The 22,161-nt window shown below is 42.4% G+C and overlaps 1 protein-coding gene across 6 annotated transcripts in view; it reads left to right on the top strand.

The window, feature by feature from the left end:
- Positions 1–22,161, top strand: part of LOC135911390 (uncharacterized) — a 149,268-nt gene that overhangs the window by 60,712 nt on the left and 66,395 nt on the right. For 5 of the 6 annotated variants that reach the window (XM_065443648.2, XM_065443642.2, XM_065443643.2 and 2 more), the window contains one exon: positions 8,104–8,118. The exons of the other annotated variant lie outside the window; for it this stretch is intronic. In XM_065443648.2, coding sequence (XP_065299720.1) covers positions 8,104–8,118 — 15 coding nt within the window. The remainder of the gene's footprint in view (positions 1–8,103; positions 8,119–22,161) is intronic. 6 annotated transcript variants of the gene reach the window in all.

Genomic DNA, 22,161 nt, shown 5'->3' with positions numbered 1-22,161 from the left:
AGCATCGATGAGAAAAACGTCCATTGTAGGAGGGGGCAATGGGTACGCCGCAATGAGGAGATGACATCAATAAGGAAAATAAGTGCGTGTGAACCGAGAGGAGCTGTTCACTGAGATCACACCGCATTTGGATCCGTGTGTGCCGCGCTGCACTGTCTGCGAATGCATGGGCGCACAGGCGCGAGCTTGCGTGCGTTAACAAGCGTGCGTGTGGTCTGGGCTATGGCAATGAGGCTAGCAGCAATGATAACATAGAGTGAGCTTGGAATGTTGATATTAAATAAATGCTGTTTTCATTTTGTTAACGCTGTCCTCACTTTTTTGTTCGGCCTACATTCGAGGCTAGTTTTTTTTTTTTCTGACTTCGGACATTCGGCATTGGCTTAGAATCGGGGCTGGCCTAGATTCAAGTATATATGGTGTATTGAAGCATTCATAATAAATCTTAATAATATAGCATGTAATCAGTGAACAATTAATATGGTGTATTGCAGCATTGTTCAACTAAAATTGTTGTTGATTAGGTTCTACAGCTACTTGAGCTTGATGAAAACATGTGGTGCATGAAAAGCTGACGGGAGTCATTCAAACTGCATATAAAATTTAACTCCAAATTTCAGAGTGTCTCTGTGCTTTGTTCACAACCCTAAATATGAATATGTGCAGAGTACACTTGGCGCTCTATTCATGACGACTTCAGTATGTGTCGGAATGATTTTCCTTGCAGAATTTAATGGTCCTATTTACCATATTCTATTCATGAACACCTTTGTCTGTGTGAGAATAATTTGTATAGCAAAATTTCTGTTTTATTTTGTTTGGTGCCTTATGGCAGCCAAAATAAGGTTATTCACAATGCGTAATTGTATCAATGCATCATTACGGTCATTGTGCCATCAAATTTCCATCAATATCAAGGTTTATTTTCATGACTCATCTATGAAAAAAGCTTATACTCCAAATGTAGCTGATTGTTAAGAGAAATAATGCTACATGGGGTGTAGGTATATCCTATAGCTTCGCTGTATCTAAATTCCTTTCTCTATGCTGCAAGCCATTACACATACAACCTTCGTTTCGCTCTCAAGCACAAAATTGCCCAGTGGGTATATGAAAGAAGCAAGCTACGACAGTTGAAGGAATTGTTAAAGGAAGCAGGTGTAAGGTGATGATGTTCCAATGTCTCCACAGCAGAGAGTGCATGTGTGTTTTGCTGTTAAGTGTGGTACAGAGCAGAGGAGGTCTGACAATCAGCCGTGATTTTCCTGCGTGATTGAGTAGAGAAGCCTCAAAGCATTTTTTCAGAATCATGATTACCCAAATAGAGAAGTACAACTTGTAAGGTCAAAGCAATCGTAGCTGTATTGCAGAGCGGTACAACGCAATCGTAAGTTTTTGTATTATACAGTAGGGTCAACGATTGGAGTGGACGAGTATTCAAAACATTAAATTAACAAATATTACCATATTTGATTTGGTTTTTCAATCAAATAATCACTATTCGTAAATATGAATATTTTTCTTGTAGTTTACGAATACTTCATACTAGCTACTCTGTGATAAATTTCATACTGATATGGGAGAGTGTGAATATTCGAAACTTTTGAGCGGCAAATCAATGTTTTTCTCTTCAATTTGGTTCTCAAATGAAATAGCCATTATTTGTGCAAGTCCTTGAGTCTAATAGTCACCAGTTGCAAATACGAATATTTCTACAGAACCTTTCAAAAACTTTATGTCAAAGAGTGTACGTAATCAACCACGAAATTGAAGGAAACATTACATTTTTTTCATGCCATTGACGTAACGTATACTGAGCTAGAGCATGTTGCATCACTTAGTCAGCCAGATTTCTCTGGCTACATGAATACTTGCAACAAGCTATGTGGCCTGGCATTAGTCAGTTGGTATTGTTCAGTACCATCTATAGAAGCAGCACCAGTGTCCTCTCATCGGAAGCGCATTATATCTGAATACGTTTCATTGCAGCATACTTTGTAGAATAGTCTGCCGCCACAATTTGAACTAGAGAAAAAAAACGTTTTTTTTTTGTTGCTAGCTTTTCTTGTGCTAGCGGGAGGAAACAACCTGATCAAGGATGAAACACAAGTGTACAAGAGTGTACAGGTTGCCGTTGCCGCAGACGACACGCATGCTGGTGCCGACGGTACACACATATTATTTTGTCCCACGAGGTTACCGGTATTAAAGTGAAGTTGTGAACAACCGGCTTAGATGTTTCTAATGTTTCCTATAAGCTTTTAAAGAAAATCATGTTTTTAATGTGCGCCATTATGACAGAAAGTTTAAATTGTTGTGAATACCAAGATGTTAAAAATTGTTTGATATTACTGGTGGGGAAGCTGTACATTATTATGAAACTATTCCAAAAGTAGTTGATGTGATTCTATTTTATTCTGGCACTATTTAATGCATATTTGATTTGGTCCGGTCTCAAACACTGCTATGCACACACTCCTACATACCGGTGGCCACAGTAGACTTAAAACACGAGAAGTTACGTACTAAAACACACTGTATGTCACCCAGGTGCCAGGCTTTCCAGCTAAACCACTATCATTCGCACTCACCAATGAGTCTCAAATACAGTGAAAAAATCGGAGGACACCTGAGCAGTTCCTACGAGTTGTGAATGCGAAAGCTATAATCTCAAATTGAACGCCGCTGAGCAGTCCTTTGAGTTTTGCGTTGCGAGTAATGTACCCTAGCGCTACATGCTGCCCAAACCAGCAAGCAGCAGCAGCCTGTGTTGCTGATGCTACATGCCACTGATGTCCTGCACGATGAGAGAACTACGAAGCAGCAGCAACCGCCAAGGCCGGCAGGCACGTGCAGCAGCTATGCCAAGGGACGGGGAGAGAGAGAGATACTAACCACGTGCCGGCTTCCGAGAGCGAGGGTACCATTCCGCTGCTGCAGATGACAGACGCTGGCTTTCTTGCTCAATGGGCCATTTGACATTTTTGCATCAATATTTAAGCTGTTTATTTGCTCAAGTCAAACCCATTCCTTGGCAGGGCCACATTTCTATATGCTGAATTTTCCAAAATAATGCGGTATCAATATTGTTAACACTTCATGGGTGCTTTTAATAAACACTTCATAATCTGCAATGTAGTGATGGGAACTTGCTCACGTTGTAAATATGCTAGGATATGAAGGTCTGTGGTGAAAACAGCAGTTCATTATTCGTAAACTATTCAAAAAGTGCTTTTATTTCTTGTGATTCTGGCACTATTCGATTCGGTCTCAAAATTCCTATATGTAAGCTGCTATGGAACGTTAGTTCCTATGTTCAGAAATGTGCCTTAACTTGAACCCCATGCTTCACTTAGTTAAGGTAAACTTGACATGAACATGCCATAGGAAATACAGTGATTATCTTGAGCACTTTCACACCAGGTATTATCTTGACCAAGCTAAGCATGGGCTTCAAGTTGAGATGCGTTTCTGAATGAGGGAGTAAGGCAGGCCAGGGGAATTTCCATCTTGAGCTTAGTACTGCCAGGCTGAGTAAACACTACTTTCCAACACCACTCTTGTGTGCAGTCACGCACTCGCACTGTCATTTGTCACGTGGCTCTTCGTACTGCCTCTTCAGTTCTCCCATCTTCCCAGTGGTCTTTGTATAGTGAATTACACTTCAATTCTGTTGAACCTGTTGTGATGACTCACAAAGAAGACACTACAAATTAGTTTAGTCTCTTGAGGTATTCTTTCCATACTCTAGTTGCATTCATTTGGTATAGAAATGTTGAATATGTCAACTGAGAACATAAGGATGATGAACTTCCTGCCTTGAATTTTCTGTCCCAACGGCAGCTCCAACCAAGTATGATGCCACAAGTTTCATTGTATACATTGTTAGGCTACCTTCACTGAAGGCCTTTAGATGCCATTTAAAGTAATACTACTTCTGAAAACACAAAGCACATTAATAATTCTTCCTGCAACTTGCTCAATTTGGTGTAGTGCTTGTGTGTGTGCTTGTGTGTGTAATCCTCTTGCATGTGACGGGTTTCATACGCCTCCTTGAAAACCCTAGAATTTGGAAAAGAGATCCAGTGGTTCTCGAAACTCCTTGAAAATAAGTATGCTCCTCGAATTTCTTGAAAGGTTGACGTACATTTGAACATTCGATGTGACAAACTCTGCATAGTGGCTATGCCATGGACACTGTCTGTCAGGAAACAATCTTGGGTATTTCATTTGACGAGTGTCGGCAAACGATTGCATTGCGGTGTGTCCACAGCCACCAACAAAAAGGCTCTATAAATTGCTGTTACCATCGTTGAGCTAGACAAAGCTAGGTCAAGTGACCAAGCCATGCCACCATTTTGTTGTTTTTCTGGTTGGTTCATACCGCAGCCATCATGGCTCCATTTTCAAACCCTTAGCTCTATAAATGCCTGGCAGAATATAAGTTTCAGCCATTTGGTTTTAACGTGACAAGTATCTTAATTTGGTTGATATTGGACACTGCTAACCATCATGCCAGAAGGTAATTGACATCATTACAATAGGAAAGTCAAATTAGAAAAGTGACCTGAAGAGTTTGAAGCATGTGTCCAACTTAGCTGCAAGAAATTGCATCTAAGAAAAAAAAGTTTTCGCTATTTTTTAGTGTATGTGTATGAATAGAGCTTGTTTCTCCCTCCTTGAATTTTGGCCTTTGGCATCCTTGAAATCTTTGAATTCTCCTTCACGGATGGAAGTGCTGCACTTATTATGCCAGCCTGCGCCAAACCATTGAGCTGTGCCAATCTGCACCAAAACATTAATTTTAAATTTAGTTGCCAAATTCAGCAGGGTGTGCTTGTTCAGGGGCAACTACATAGCCCATAGACATGCCATGGCTAGCGCTTAGCCCTGCTGTCCAAGCCTGAGCAGTCCGTTTCAGCGTTGGTGTCTTTGGAATGTGGTTGTGTTTGGCGGCATAATTGTGAATAGGCCACAAGAAAATGAAAACCGTTTTGTGCCATGCAATGCATTATGAATGTTTTAAAACAATAGCATTAAGGGTCCCATGTCGTAGAAAATCCGGCATCAGTGTAGGTGTCGGTGCCAGTACCCACGGCCGAGAAAATAATCCCCAAACCACAACTCCCAAACTACGCAGGCCCTCCGCGTGGCACATAGGCATTACTGAATTGAATTTCTCAATGTAAAATGCATCAGGAAATTCATAAAGTACAACTTACACACAATCTACAGACATGATAGCGTTGGATTGTAATGTGAATACACGAGAAAACATAATTCCATTACGGGGAATTCAAACACAAAGCCTTTTTCCAGCTGCCATTTGAGGTCTGTCTTAGTAGGAGTGATACGACCCCTTGGTTCCTTTTAACACTATAAAAGAAATAACAGGAAAGCTCGCCTTCGTGTATAGTATTCGCCGCAAGCATTTCCAGGCAAACATTACTGTTACATAAGCTGCAGTTGCCGGGAAGTGCGAGAAGCTGTCGGAGATCTTTGAGTGCTATCGCATTCCATTTTAAAAGCGAAGCTTAAGCGTCCTCCAATATGTTATAAAAGTGTTATGCATTTGTGTACATGCAGATCAGCTAAAGATGATTTGAACTGGTGCTCATTTCATGGGGCGGTCTGGAAGGAAAGCCACGCTGAATGAATAAGGTCATACACTCTGCTTAGTGTGTAGCTTATCAGTTTTGTTATATGTTTTAACACTCTATATTACGCCCTATTGGTACTTAGATTCACGTTAAAGAACCCTGGGTGGTCGAAATTTCCGCAGTCCTCCACTACGATATGCCTCATAATCAGAAAGTGGTTTTGGCATGTAAAGCCCCATAACGTAATTTTCATTTTGACATCTGAGTCAATTATTGGGCGAACGCCGTGCTTGTGACGTTCTAAATCTATTTTGCACGTGCATCACACCCGTTACTGGGATGATTGTGCAGCGTGCCGACAAATGACATGCTTGCTTTCATGAAACTTCTTGGTCACAAATATCCAGTGGCAACCGCAATCATCACTCAAATTTGCATTCAGACTAGAATACTTTCTGCCTGGCCACACCACACGAAATCAGGCTCTTGCCGCCACAGAATGCAAGCCAAGGATGTAATGTTTCATAGTTAGTCAACCTTAGTGGCCAAACTGGTGGTCGTAATTAAACTATCGGTGAAACTGCAAACCTCTGAAATTGCGTTCACAGCAACGATGCTCACGACGTGACTTCTGAAGATCGAGCCCAAAAATTTTAATAAACCATTGTTCGGTACATGAAATATCGGTTGCGTTTTATACTGGCTTTGTGGCGCCTGTGGTGGAACTGTGAATAAGCCTGCATAATCGAGCTTAGTCATAATATTGGTTGACGATGCAGACCGCGAAGCTAGTGAAAATTTTTTATCCGTTTTCTTTTTTTAATATCATAGCTTTTCCGAGGCAAACGATGTGAAATACCTACTGGCAAACGTTCAGTGACCAGTACATCATGTTACACTTATTTGTGCTGTATGCTATTTTGACTGAATCGCTTAGAATTGAAAAATACCAGCGGGTACTACGTGAACCATGTTCTCTGTACCTTGATGAGCACAAGTTGTTCATGGTGGCCACTGTGAATATTTCTCGTTCATTGTGCATGAATACGTGTATTTCGCTGAAATTATAAATTTACCTAATCAATGAGATGTCACTGAAAAAGCTGTGAATAACGTTGATAAATGACCGATAACAGAATTTAAGACAACCTAGGTTTGGTGGAGACCTTATTAACAAGAAAAAAAGCCTGTGAAATAAAAAATAACGGGAAGAAAAAGCCAGTGGGACCATGACAACGCTTCTGTGCACCAAGGATTGCATCAATCTTTACGCAAACCTAGTCGAACAGTGGCACTGGAAACGAGCGGCCGTGCCCTTTTGTCGCCACTTGAGCACTTTTTGTGTCGCATCTTCAGTCCCTATCACACACAAAGTAGTGTGATCTTGTAATGGTTCGCTTTCCAAACCGTTACAAGACCGTGACCCAGGTTAGCACATTCGTAGTGTAGACAACGCACTGATGATGTTTACGTCTGAGGCCACTTATATTACTGGTGCGAGGATGCATTGTCACGTGGATTTAAAGAAAGGAAAATTTGCAGGTCTTCTCTCTTTTTTTTTTTGTTAGAAAAAAAGGACCACACAAGACCTAGGTTGCTGTATACGTTGTTATCTGTCATTTCTTGACGTGTTCCACAACTTTTTTGCATTGACACCTTATTGAATAAGTAAGGTAATAAATGTTAGTTCATCAAAGTTAAGTATTAGTTGCTTGTTCACAATAATGAAAAAAAAAGCACTCAACTAGCATAACATAAGCTTATGAATATAAAGCCCTCAATAATGTTTTTTCTTAGGCACATTAAGTTGGCACATCTGTCATGTAATTTTATGGTGGTTTAGAGAAACCTGTATGGGTTTCCTTGTAGCTTGATGCTACACTCATGTGGATGACACTTTTTCCCCGTCATGAATTTCGCTTGCCTTGCAAACTTCTGCAGAACTGATCTGGCGTAACCTAATAGTGTTCTGCAAAGTCAAATAAGGAACACCTTTTCTTTGTACGCCTTTATTTCACTCATATTGACCTTCACCAAGCTGCTCCAAAACGGACAGTTTATGCTCCAGATCTGCTTCAAAAAAAAAAAAAATTGCTGCTCCTAGAGCTGCTCCAAAGCTTCTTTAGCTGCTTACATCCCTGTCCTTGTATTTGCATCAAATGTTCTGTACGAACCCTGAATTGGGAGTGTTTCAATGCTTGTAGCTCATACTCTTTAAGCCTTTTGTCACAGAGTGTTCCCAAGTGCATTGTTGTCATGCAGTGTGCTTTATTTCTCGCTTCATTTCAGTGGGCACAGCTTGGAATTTACTTCTATTGTTATGTACCCTTTTTACCTGGTTAGTTATTGTGTAAGAAAAATACACATAAAGAAGGGAGAAAAGAGACAGAAATTGTGATCCACATCCCAACCACTTAATGCACTTTCATCTCCACATTTCATTCTTTCCATGACTGTGGCCAACACCCATATGCTCTGGCTACCTTTGGATTGCTGGTCACAGGTGCTAGGCTTGCTGGTAAGTACTTACTCACTCAGGTCGCATGGGTTAACTATGGCAGCCTAAATGCTGCTGCGAGTCTCTTCTGCTATACAGTCGAACCCGCTTATAAGGATATCGGTTTTAACAATATATCGGTTATAACAATGAGAAGCTGCTGTACCGTCAACTTTGTATTTATTTATTTATTTATTTACTTATTCAAAATACTCGCAGGCTCCAAATAGGAGTACTCTAGTGTGAGGGAGCCATGTACAGAAAATGATGGACCATAAAAAAAAGCAACTCATGCATCATTATACAATGGGTAACAGTTTCACAGGATGCAGAGAAGACGAGTATAAAGCTACAAATATAAGGCCAGAAAAATATTGCACAGTATATGCAATCTCTGAAGGAACATTGAAATGGCGGCTAAAAGGGTGACTAACAAAGTACAAGGCAGTGAATAAAACAGCCAAGAAAACCAGAGCAGTACTTGATCTTTGAAGATTGCAGAGTCATGAATGGCAACGATGCAATCGGGAAGATCATTCCAGTAGCTTATGGCATGCGGAAGCGCTAATGAATTAAAAGCCGTGGTTGGCCAAATATGTGCCTAAAGCTGTGGCTACATATTACAAAGACGAGTGTTTCCATGGTGTTTTCCCATGGTGAAATAACTCCCTTACTACAATGCCCCAATGCCGCATTATCGGTTACAGTCTGGCTGCTGGGTGTCCGTGCCGGAAGGTAGTGAAATGTGAACTCCTTAAAAAAAAAATTAAAAAATGAGAAATTCAAGCCGCTGAACGGTGGCCCTGACAGCCACCGTGCGCTCATTTTTCAGCCTTCTCTGCATGCATCTCTCCTGTTGCCTTTCCGCCCCTCCAAACATGAATGGGCTGTGCCCATAGCTTTACGCCGTGCCACCCTCTGAAACACGAATGGACTGTGCCAACTGCGCTACTCCCAGATTTCTTGCTGGCTCCTCATTCAGTGCAGTTCTGCAAACAGCTTAATCGTTTCGTTCGTCTTTGTTAGTTCCATTAAAATCGCTCCTGGCCACGTGGTTTCCCAGCCTCTTGACTCGCCACCGAAACTGAAGATGGCTGATCTGCCCACTGATCATCGGCAATGCACAACATTGCCGGTGAAAAGAAAGCGCACGGCTATGGATTTGGAAACTAAGTGCGTCTAACTGATGAGGTGATCATCGCGAATGTGCTTGCATCAGATAGTGATGATGATGGTGATGATCATCATTTATTATTCCCTTAAAGGCCCCTGCTTGGAGTATTACATAAGGGGAGGGGGTGGGTAGTACATTTACAGAATACACAAAAATTTGTCTACCAATTGAGCTATCACAGCGGAGTTTCCTCATCCACTTTCTTGGGTATTTATGTTTTCTAGTAGAACCCTGGGAGTGTTAGCCAGCGCCACCACTCACAGACCTTGGCGGCGGACGTGAAATGTCCTTTCTGCCATAGGCGTCACGAGAATGTCTTCTTTTGAAGGCGACTGGTCACCTTCACCCAAAAAGATTACGTACTCGTGACGCCTGCGGCAGTTCCACATCCACCGCCAAGGTCTGTGAGTGGTGGCGCTGGCTAACACTCCCAAGGTTCTACTAGGAAACATGAATACTCAAGAAAGTGGATGGAGAAACGGCGCTGCGGTAGCCCAATCGGTAGAGCATCGCACGCGAAATGCAAAGGTTGTGGGTTCGGTCCCTACCTGCGGCAAGTTGTTTTTTTCATCCACTTTCATTTCCATTAATTCATCGTTTATTTCATTTATTCAGCACAAGTAATTTTCCCTCTGTTGTCCTTGGTGTCGGTGTTTGTTGGGTTCTTGTGATGTGACTAATAAAAAATTTGGGCCCCTCAGTTAATCCTCTTCCCTCTCGTTTACAAAAATTGGTCAGTAATACAAAGTGGGAAAATGTGAGAAGTCATTGAATGATGGCAGCGATGTGCGGTAGAGCAGGCTGCTTCAACGTTGTCCTCACAGGAGCCCTGGCAGATGATTCAGTCCCTCCGGTGCTTCGTTTTGCGAGGAAGCTTCCGCTGCATTACATGGAGCACCTGGATGCCTTGGCGAAAGATGTTGGCAAGCTTCGCGTAAAGCATGCAAGGCTGACAGACATAGGGTTTTCTCGTGCAAGCGAGAAGTACATGGTGAGATGCTTGTGGCGATCTTGCCTCTGCATTTCTTCGGGATTTCTCTAGCTGACAGGTTGCCGTGGCAACCTTCTCGCATATTTTAAAAGGTGCCTTTTAGGGCCACCAGAGCGATCACTTGCCACTCGTGAGCCCTCTTTGCAGTTGTTATATCAGTGCCGTTCTTTAACGCCGATAGCCGCGACTTGTTACATGCGATCGGAGTGCCCAGGAAGCAATTAAACGAGTGAGCACAATCACCAGCCAGGTGGTGATTGTGCTCTATATTTTAGTGTCTGATGTAAACAACAGATTCTTGCAAATATTGAAATGAATTATGTTCTGGCGTTTTATGTGGCAAGACCACTATTTGATCATGAGGCACGCTATAGTGGAAGGCTCCGGATTAATTTTGACCATCAGGAGGCCTTAACTTGACCTCGATACACAGGACCACAGCCGTTTTTGCATTTCACCCCTATTGAAGCGCAACTGCCATGGCCGGCATTTGATCCCGTGACCTCGTGCTTAGCAGCCTAACACTATAACCGCTAAGCCACAAAAGTGGGTCAGCTTGTAAATAAAGATTGTATATGCCGGGTGTCTCGGGAAATATCTTGAAATATTTTTTAGAATATCCTGTGGCAGAATAAAGCACAATTCTTTTCTGTGAGATGGTCTACTAGCTCAAAGAGGCAGACATTACTTGCAAAAAGATTGAAATGTATAGCCAACTAATTAACAAAAACACACTAAGTTCATAAATAATTACCTTATGGCACACATTGCAGTTTAGAATCGCACATCCAGCGGCACATATTGCATGCCTAAATAAAAAGAAATTACATCAAGCACTCCATTGAATTTAATGCTCTGTTCTAATCACAGGTCGATGCAGTTTCAAAATACCTGTGAGCCGATGTGATAGGTTCAGGTTTTATGCAGTAATTTCTTCTATATTTTTTAATGCAGAACAGAGGTTCGCTTAGTTGTACTACTTTGTTTTGTGAGCATACAAAGGTCATATATGTAAGCCCATATGCTGGTACTTTCTTTTGACATGCATGTACACTTCGGATATATCATCATCATCATCAGCCTGGCTACGCCCACTGCAGGGCAAAGGCCTCTCCCATACCTCTCCAACTACCCCGGTTATGTGCTAATTGTGGCCATGTTGTCCCTGCAAACTTCTTAATCTCATCCGTCCACCTAACTTTCTGCCGCCCCCTGCTATGCTTCCCTTCCTTTGGAATCCAGTCTGTAACCCTTAATGACCATCGGTTACCTTCCCTACTCATTACATGCCCTGCCCAAGAACATTTCTTTTTCCTAATTTCAACTAAGATGTCATTAACTCATGTTTGTTCCCTCACCCAATCAGCTCTCTTCTTATCCCTTAATGTTAGACCCATTATTCTTCTTTCCATAGCTCGTTGCTTCATCCTCAATTTCAGTAGAACCCTTTTCGTAGGCCTCCGATCAGGTTTCTGCCCCGTGCGTGAGTACTGATAAGACACAGCTGGTTCTGCACTTTTCTCTTGAGGGATAATGGCAACTCGCTGTTCATGATCTGAGAATGCCTGCCAAACGCACCCCAGCCCATTCTTATTCTTCTTAATATTTCAGTCTCATGATTCGGATCTGCGGATCCTGAATAAATATTTATATATACACACACACACTCACACACACTCAGTCAAACCCACTTATAACAATATTCAAGATTAGAATTTTATTGTTTTCATTGTTTTCAATTTCATTTAAGGCCTTATATGTATCTTAGTAATTATTTTAGAATTCATCCACTAGTATATACAGATATCTTACTTGTAGGCCTCTATACAGCCTTTATTTTAAGTCATAGTCCTAAACTCACGATTTTACTAAACCATAACGCATTTCCTGGCGCTCTTTGGCCAAGCTTAGATGCCCTTGCGCCAATAAACATCAATCATCAATCAATCATTGTTATGACCTATAATTGTTATAACCGTGTTGCGTGAAAAAAAATCAAAATGGCAGATGGCGTAGCTGTTTTGAGAAAATTATAATGGTGGGAAGGCCAGTTCTCCCCCCCACCACCTTGCATCCGGCTTCTGGTTGTGTTGACTCGTTTAATTGTTTAACTCTGGTTCCTGCATGCTCCGATTGTGTATTGTTAACAAGCCACGGCTGTCGGCGTTCAAGAGAGGCACTGCTATAACAGCAAAGAGGGGTCACGGGCAGCGAGTGACATGGCAAGTAAAAGGCACCTTTTAAAAAATGGGAAAAGGTTTCCGAGGCAGCATTTCAGCTTGAGAAATCCAGAAGAAATGCTGCGACGTGATCGCCACAAGCATCTCGCCATGTACTTGCCACTAACTTGCATGAGAAAACCTCATGTCTGTCAGTCTTGCTTGCTTCACGTGAAGGTTGCCGACATCTTTCTCCGAGGCATCCACGCAGTGAAGCGGAAAGTTCGTCGCGAAAACAAGCGCACAAAGGACTGCATCATCCACTGGATTTCCTGCGGGGACAATGTTGAGGCAGCCTGTCCTACTGCATCAGCACTGCCATCATGGCCGTCACTGTCACTATCCGATACAAGCACATTCGCGACGATCGCCTCATCGGTTGGAAGCAATTCGTTTTCAAATCTATAGCAGTGCGCTTTCTTTTCACCGGCAAGGTCGTGCATTGCCAATGATCAGCGGGTGGATCAGCCATCTTCCGTTTTTGTGGCAAGTCAAACGAGGCTGAGAAACGAAAGTGGTGAGGAACAACTTTGCCGCAACGAACAAACATAAACACAAGCGACTTAATCTATTAGCAGAATTGTGCAGACTAAGGGCCATAGAATAAAGAACCATGTGTGAGGGCCCCACCATAGAGATGGCCCAGTAAGCAATCTGGGAGCAGCGCAGTTGGGCCAGTTCATTCGTGTTTCAGAGGGTGGTGCAGCACAGAGATATGGGCACAGCCCATTTATGTTCGGAAGGGTGTGAGCGTGATGGGAGAGATGCGCACGAGACTGGCGTGCATGTCTCGTGGAGAGAAGCACGTGGCGGCAGTTGCGGTGGCAGGCGATCATGCAGCGGCTCGCATTTCACTTTTTCTTTTTTCTTTTCAAGGATTTCACATTCCGTTACCTTTCGTCACGAACACCCAGCAGCCAAACTTCATCATTAAAACCGCTAATGCAGCACGGGGACATTGCAATAAGCGGGTTATTTCCCCATAAAAAACATGCAAAAGTTGATGGTGCAGCAGCTTTTCATTGTTATAACCGATGTATTGTTAAAACAGGTATTGTTACAAGTGGGTTCAGCTGTGTATATAATAATATATATATCTCCACACTAAGGTGCGGACTCTCATAGCAGCAGACAGCTGCAGCAACCATGCCAAGAACAGGACGGGGAGAAAGCTTCACTTTAATATGTACAGAGTGTGCCTGTGTAAAGTAATGCAATGATTTTTTTTAAGGCACTCTATTGGTCCCAGCGCACTCAGACTTGTTAGGTTAAGGGGCACTGCATAGCTCAGTCTGCTCCGAGCTCTGGGAGCATAAGGATCACTGTCTTCGTGAATCTCCAGATAGTGCTATCATAGCACGCAATGAACGAAACAGGTGAACAAAGGTATGCAATGCAGTTCTGTGATAAACTCGGTGAAAGTCCTGCCGACAGCTACCAAATGATTCAGCAAGCCTAAGGAGGCTGTGCTTTGTCATATTCTCAAGTTTCGAGATGGTTGAAGTCGTTTAGGGATGGCCAGAAAGACGTAGATGAGGAATTCCACTCTGGATAACCGCCAACCAGCAAATGTGACGAAAATGTGCCTCATATGTCCATGATGTTTTGAGCACCAACTGCCGAATGAATGTACATATGATAGCAGAAACTCAATATCCTGAAAATCACTGTGAACAACATCATTAGCTACAAGCTGGTCATCAAACTGCTGACTTATGACCACGAGAATAAGTGATGATTGAATGTGAGCTTTTGCGATGTGTGCAAATTGAACTTCATTTTTTGGACAATGCAATTGCCAGTGACGAAACAGGAGTACGTATTTGAGTATTAACAAGTCACAAGTGAAAACCATGCTAATTGTCATTTTCAATTACAAGGGTGTGGCTAACAAAGAATTGGTGCCCCAAGGGCAGACAGTCAACACTGACAGCTACCTTTCTAACGTGAACGTGCTCGAGAGATTAAGAAAAGAAAGCTCAGAAGGAGATTGCCAATACCTGGCAGTTGCACCACGATGATGGTCCCAGCCACACCTTTCTGCATATTGAGGAGTTCCTGGGAAAGCACATGGCAATGCTGCCCCCCCCCCCCCTACAGTGCTGACCTGGCTCCAATGGACTTTTTCCTGACCTGAGAATTAAATCTCGCCTGAAAGGAGTCTGTTTTGAGCCCATTGAAGCAATCCAAACCACCATGACAAATGAGGTTCCCGTTGATGCCTTCCAGGATGTGTACAGTACTTTGCAGAGTTTCTGGCGAAAATGTGTAGATACCAAAGGGGTCTACTTCAAAGAATTTTAAACATCTGTAAAGATATCTTGAATAAAATTTTTTTTACTGATATGATTGCATTACTTTCTTGACACACCCTGTGTATAGATGTCACCATAAAGAGCAGAATATTAATGTTTGCTGCTAGAGGAAGGTTTCACCCATTGATCCCCAGTCATTTCTCAAGTGTTGGCCAACTTTATTTTGTGCCTGCAAATTTTGTTATCTGATAATACTCAAGGAAATCTTTTGACAGCATTTCCTTTCCTTTACTATCCATTTCGTTACTCTCAAGGGTGAAAAAAAAAAAGACCAATTAACTGGAATGCCAGAAAATAGCAACAGTGCATGTAGCTGCACTTCAAGCACCATAGGCTGCACTGAAATGGTTGTCTCACATAACTAGCTGAATGGTTCCTTGCCATTCCTGGGGTGTGGTAAAATATATACTAGTGAAAAGTTTTCTGTGCCTTAATTCCACTTCTGATGTGTTTTCACCCAGCATTTCTCTCACTGTGATGCCGTGCACTTTTCACATGCAGCAGCAGCTAGATAGACATGCCCTGCCACAAATCTCTAATTAGAAAACACCTGAAATGGTGAATGAAGTATACACAGGCCATAAATGTGCAACATGTTTTCAAAACAGTTCACAGCTTCTGCTGCCGTAGACCTGGTTCAGGCATTGGGCTATGTGAGAAACACTGTAATGTTAAATGAGGGCTGTAGAGGTCCTTAAAGGTGTACTGAGAAGACATTTTCAACTTTTAATCTTTTTCTTGCATTCGTTTGAAGCGCTCATCTCCAAACCCTAGGAAAAATTCCTGCAAGCCTCAGAGTGACTAAAATAATCAACCATGAATAACTTTCTGCGAACGAGTTTCTGCAGAGGTGTGTTTAATTGGGCTGTTGGGTACATTACGGAACTTGAGGAAATGGCATTAAAAACAGGACGATAACGAGAGGAGACAAACACAGCGCTGTATTGGTCTCCTCTTGTCATCCTGTTTTCAGTGCTGTTCTTTTTCTTTTTATTAAGGAACAGGCTTCTGTTTTGTTTCTCAGGAATTTTATGTGTCAGTAGGCTGGAGTCAGTCATGTGGGAACAGAATGTTGTGACATTAGAGTGTATTGGCTATTTAGTGAATTACGTGTGCCAGGCAATCTGCAGCATTGTTTCAGGGCACTGTAAAGTGCAATTGTTTATAGCCACTGAAATGCACTAGCAAACCCTTGCTGTTGCAGACTCTACGATGCCTTCAAACTGAATCAGTTCAAACCAAAACCTCGCACTTTGAGCAGGAGCTTCACTCTTGAGTTCAACAGAACACCTACTTGCCATCCACGATTTACAGCACAAAAAGGACAGGAGACAAGGAAAGAGTGGGAGGCGACACGGGCGCTGTCTTTCAACTGAAGGTTTATTGAAAACATGTGCAGGTTAATTATATAAGCACAGAAAAGACAAAATGAGTCAGTGGGATGACGAAATCAGCTGAGCCACACTTGCGTGATGCAGATATGTGTTAAATTAAAAATCAAACTCCTGTTTAGTTGGAGCAATGTATGGCTGGCTCACACAAGACTGCGCTGGAGTTAGCTTTTCTAGATGACGGGTAAATGCTCCTCGTTTGACCATTGATTTTGTCACCCCAGTTTTGGCAGTGTCATCTTATTTTTTGTGAGCTTGCATATCTAATCGACGCGTTATCAATAAGCCTTCAGTTAGGAGACAGTGCAGTCATTCCTACTTTTTCCTTGCCTTTGTCTCTTTTGCTCTGTTACAACTCACCTACTATTCGATTCTTATGCTTGCCATGATCGACAATGCTCGAGTCCCTTTACTGTGATGGAGACAGCTGCATTCTCAGTTATGGTAAAGTATGCTGTCTGCCTAGAATGTACATGCAGTTTGCTTGTGGACACTGGTAGTAAGTCGCATCCTGTGGTGTGGCGGCCCAGTGTTGCAACACTGCTCATGAGGTGTGGCCTGCGGTGTGTTGTATTGGGCTGAACGACTTTTGCACTGTAAGCATTGCACCCTTCTATAAAGCTGCCTTCCACTTTATCAGCTTTCCCAGTCATGGTCTGACTAAAGCTGGCTGCTCAGCACTCTTGTAACGAGCATATCAAGGCAAATCATGAACATTTTATCAAAGATGTTTGTGCAAAGTCTACTGCTTGAAGACTGTGTTTAAAAGGGCTGTTTTCTCATTCAATTTATTTGTTAGACATCAACTGCATGCCACACAGCAGGGAGAGAGAGCAAACTATTCATACATTTTTGCCGGGGTAGCAATTAGTACACACATAATTGCAACTTCGCCCATGCACACAAATACATTTGGCCAGCTGCATACAAACCAAGAAGAGCATATGAGTCATTCTCATTGTAAGCCTGTTTTGTGTCTAGCGGAGGCCTACGAAAGCCCTTTCCCAGCGATCTCCAGTTATCCGTCTTGCGCCAGCTGGCTCTATCCTATTGCTATGAATTTCCCAATGGCATCACACCACCTTATTAATCCTCTGGTGCTCTCGCTGTGTTTCCTTTCTCTTTGCACATATTCTGTTTCCCTAACAGACCATCGGTCATAGAGCATCAGCTGCTTGTATTGACTTTCTACTCAGTGCTGCAAACCTTCCTGTCTCTTAATATGATCTCTGTCATTTCCTTTTGCATCAGTCGTTGTGCGATCCATGCTGCATGTGCAAGCCTAATGAAGATCCTACAGGCAAAAACAATGAGCATGCACTTTTTCCCGAGCTGTGGACATTTCTAGTCTCTTTTCAGTCGCGGAGACATTGAGTTTTTCCAATGCAATGACTCTTGCAATTTTTTTGTGTCATATAGCCGTTTACCTAAATTTCGTCCCTACTGATGATCCTCTACATGAAAGGGTCATTCGTCAGGTTTCACCCCCAATTATTTCGCCTTGTTACAAAGTCTTGTTACAATTTTGCCTTGTTACAAAGCTCTAAGGTCATCATTTATACACAATTGCTTAAATCAGGCACGAATTTCAGAAGGTTTCTCAGCTTGTACAGTGAAATCCTGTTAGAGTGAACCTCACATTAACGATTTTTTCAAATTAACGAACATTTCGAAAATCCCCCACCAAGCGCCCATTGGTTGAATATAAAACTCTTTGACTACAACGAAGTTCAGATACCAAATTTTCCAGAATAATGCACCGAATTTCGTTGTTATCGTATTTTCATAACACTTCGTATGCATAATGCTTCGTATGTACCACTACCATCATCATCAGTATGCCTGCCTATATTTCTCTATGCTCCTGCCTTTTTTTAAATGCGCATTTGCCCTATCGGAATCACCTGCAATTGCGCCTCGCCGGCCCTCGCCGTCTTTGTTCCGTCAACCAAATACCTCGGTACGTTTGTTAGAGGGCTGTGTTGCTCGCTTTAAATGTTAGACATTCGTATCTATGTTCGCGATGAGCTCTGGGAGTAGCACTAAAAAAAAAAAAGCGGAGGAAATTCTCTGTGAAAGAAAAGGCAGATATTCTTTCTCAAGTGGACACTGGAATTGACATTGTAAAGATGTGGGGGATTGCACCAATTCTTTAAATTAACGTGCATCAATTTCCGAATACTCAGTGCTTTATTCCGTGCTTTTTTATACATTAACCCATTTGCGGATGTGTTCCCAGCGAAGGTAGGCGACTGCTTTTGTTGCATTTATGATTTTCCACAAGAATAAAATTTTTTTCAGTACTACAATTTTTCAAAATAAAGAACAATTTTAGTGGTTCCTTGAGATTCAGTGTAACGAGATTTGACTGTAACGGAAAAAAAGCTTCAAGGACATATTTGCAAAGTTGTAGGAACGCTGAAAGCACTGTATTGCTGCGCAAGGAGACTACATTGAACATGACAGTGCCTAAATGCACATAAAGAAATCACTTTCTTCAAGACAGAGTCACTCTCAAAACTTTTTGATACCATCTCGTATAGGAGTCTATGCTTCAAGCTTCATAGCTTCAAGGGGAACTGGCTAATGCGCCCAGGGCTATATCTCGTACACATGTATAAGTACCCAAGAAAGTGGTCATGGGCGCAGCTCCCGCAGTAGCCCAGTTGGTACGCATTGCATGCACACAGCAGAGGATGTGCATTTAACACTTGCCTCGTCAAGTTCTTTCTTGTTCACTTTTGTTCCATTCTTTAGTACCTGTTTCTAAATGTCAGTTCCCTTTGTTTCATTATCTATTGGTTTCATGTAGTTGTAATATGTATCGGTTATGTGGGACAGTACTACAGCAGTAATAATGGCTGTTAAGGATGTATTAGACATCTTGTAATCAGGCGGCCTAGGTTTTCGGCTTTAAGGAAATGGCAGTGTTACGCATGCTTTCCTTTATGCACCCTTTCTTGACCCAGTCATCATGCATTACTTCCTCCTCTGTACAAAGTGGCAGGTAATACACATGTTCTCGTGCTGGTCTCTCTGCCTCTCCCGTTAATAAATCATTTTACTTTGATCTCTGACACCTGATGCTAACTTCTGCAATTCAGTCACTGCAACTGCAATGTTTTACTATCACTCGCCTACCTTTGTTGACCTCCCGGACATTACTAACTGTGGCCGTTGCTGTCTTTCTGAATAGCTCATGCACAGAAAATAAAAGAATTATGTGTCTTATAGTAAGATCGAACCTTGGTTTCCAGGCACAACAGTCCGATGCTCTAATCTTTAGGCCACAATCACACATATACTTATCTCATGCCAATGCAAAATGGTGTTTTGCCACCATTGGCATGTGTGTCCTGCACCACTTTGCATTAGGCCAAGGATGCAGCAATGAAATAGGCTAAGCCTAATAGGCAACCTTACCACTGTTTTTTGCGTCTTAATTGCTTCTCTTTGCACACACCTCTCCTCACCAGTCCATAGTGCCCTGTTTGTGTTGACCTCGGCAGTATGGTTTCGGTCAACCCATCGCCGCATGCATCATGGACTGAGGCATGCTGGGACAGACACAGACTGGTGGCCATAGAGTTTCCTACAAAAATTACTAGAGGGAACTCTGGCGCCACAGTCGTTGCAACACCATGGGAATTATGGGAAGTACATAGATTTGCCTGATCTTCGTGGTTGTGGATTCGTACGTTCTTGTGGCTTTGTATATTACGCTATATCAATCTTATTGCCGAAAATTTCAGCGCAATCTATTCTCTTCGAAGTGCAGAAGAAGCTGGGAACACGCACAATTGCTATTAATTGCAACGATTGAGCTTGTTCAGGTGGCCAAATCGAAACGGACCAAGCGTCTCACGGCACTGGCATGCCCGCGATAAATTCATAAGGGCATTTCATTCGCATGTCGGTACATGCGTCCGTGGCTTAATGTTTTCAATATCAGGCTTGTGTGCTAGAGTTCCTGTGTTCGAATCCTGTCGTCGGACAATTTTAACGATGTTTATTTAATTATTTATTACGCAATACATTGTTGAAAACGACAAGTTTACAAAGTCACAAAGCCGTTTGAAGCCGAAAGGACGAAGTTTAGGCAAATCCATGTACTTCCCATGCTGGTACAACCGCTCCCATTGCAGCTCCCGTAGACACTAGCGCCAGAGTTCCCTCTAGTAATTTTTGCTAGAAGCTCTATGCTGGTGGCAACAGGTTTGCCAGATTGGGCTATTAATAGCCAAATTGGGCTACTTTTTTCCGAGTTGGCGTCAGAATTTTCCCTTTGGCTATGTGACTATTTTTGGGCTACATCTTTTTCCTGTGTAAAAAAAAGAAAAATAGTTAAGTACAAATGAAAAGTACGCTGCAATCAAAATGCAGATGACAGCAGGTTAAAGAAATTTAGCGCATCTGCTACAAGATCAAACTTTCCAAATTATATGTTAGAGAACACATATGCATGTCAAAAGGTCAAGGATCACGGCCTTTTGATAATTTGAATATAAGTAAGCGGGCCTCAGGAATACGCACACTAACGCGACCCGGGCGCGCCAGCGAACTGTTGCCGCCTCCACATGTGAGCTTTCGGTGCCTTACGTTTTAAGCATGAGATGCTTTTAGCTCCCGTTGATAGTGTGCCGCAGGTGACCTCGGTGCCAGAACAGAGGGAGAACACGGAGCTGTACCTAATTGAAAGTTGCCGAATTTCCTGCCTGCCGCATGACGCCTACATGGCAATTCGCTCGGGCCTTTCCTGCCCAAATTGCCCCTGTTCCAATGCCAACGCATAACATATCTCTTCCGTTGCCCCACAGCCACCACAGCCATCCGTTCCCTACACAACTCCGAACCCCCTCCTGTCTTTGCTATCACTACCCGTATCAAATTCTGCCATCGAACGAGTGTTCAGCCAGGTCTTGCTCATTAAAACCAACCTTTGCAATAGTATGTTGAATGAAACATTGGTAGCGCTCCTCCACATGTAGTTTGCCCTGGCCAGGAACGAAGGCTGCTGCAAGGATTTTAAACCGAGCCACGAATTTTTGTCCCGTTTCAGCTCTGACATTTTGTACGGACCAAGCAGTTGCACTTTGCAATAAGCTCGTGATGCTTAATGATAGCATACATTTTAAATGTCTATATATCATACTAGCTTTTGTACCAACTGCCATCTATTGTGTTAGACTTTGGCTTGTAAATTTGTGTAGTTTTTTGTTTAGTTCATTGTGTGGTGTTAAGCGAAATTATCATAAGCTGTAAGTAATAATACTGAACACCTGAATGCATGCCATTGCTTAGCTTGTTTATTGCACAGTGCTATTTGTCAGTTGTTCTTTACGTAATTTTTAATGCTCTGGGAAAAATAAAACTGCATTTGCAATGAAGACCGCATTTGCCTGCATGCCTGCGTTTCTGCACTTGTGCGTGTGCAGCATCTGTTTTCCGTGCCACATGGCCTCCGTGACAATGAGCGCGGAGGTCATGTGTGGTCATGCGTGGAAAAACTAATACATAGGTTTTTTGACCGAAAATTAATTCAATACACTTAAGAAATGACTTCCCAAAAAGACAGCTTTTTGTCTACTTTTGGGCTACCCAAATGTTTCACTTTTGACTACATTTGGGCTACCTGTGGTTGGAGCGATCTGGGAACCCTGGGTGGCAATCATCGAATACTGGCAGTAGGCAGACTCTCAACATACATGTGTCCAAGCTCATCCCTGCATTGAAGCTCTGTTTTTGAGTTACTGCAGAGTCTTCCCTCGATAAACGTATGAAATTACTTTGGTTCTTTTTTATGTATATCACTGCATTAATCTCAAAGTTTGCATTTTCATAGCCTGCCTCAATTCCTTTTCATGGTAGTGGTATTTCTGAAAGCAAGGCTGCATGTCTTTTATTGTGCGCTGAATTAAGAGATCAAATTTGCACAGTTCAAAAGCAACTAATAGCCATAACAAAAACTTTCACT

Source organism: Dermacentor albipictus, unplaced genomic scaffold (assembly GCF_038994185.2).
Source record: "Dermacentor albipictus isolate Rhodes 1998 colony unplaced genomic scaffold, USDA_Dalb.pri_finalv2 scaffold_11, whole genome shotgun sequence".
Lineage (NCBI taxonomy): Eukaryota > Metazoa > Arthropoda > Arachnida > Ixodida > Ixodidae > Dermacentor > Dermacentor albipictus.
Note: the sequence above shows the minus strand (reverse complement) of the source record. Positions and strands in the feature narration are given on the sequence as shown.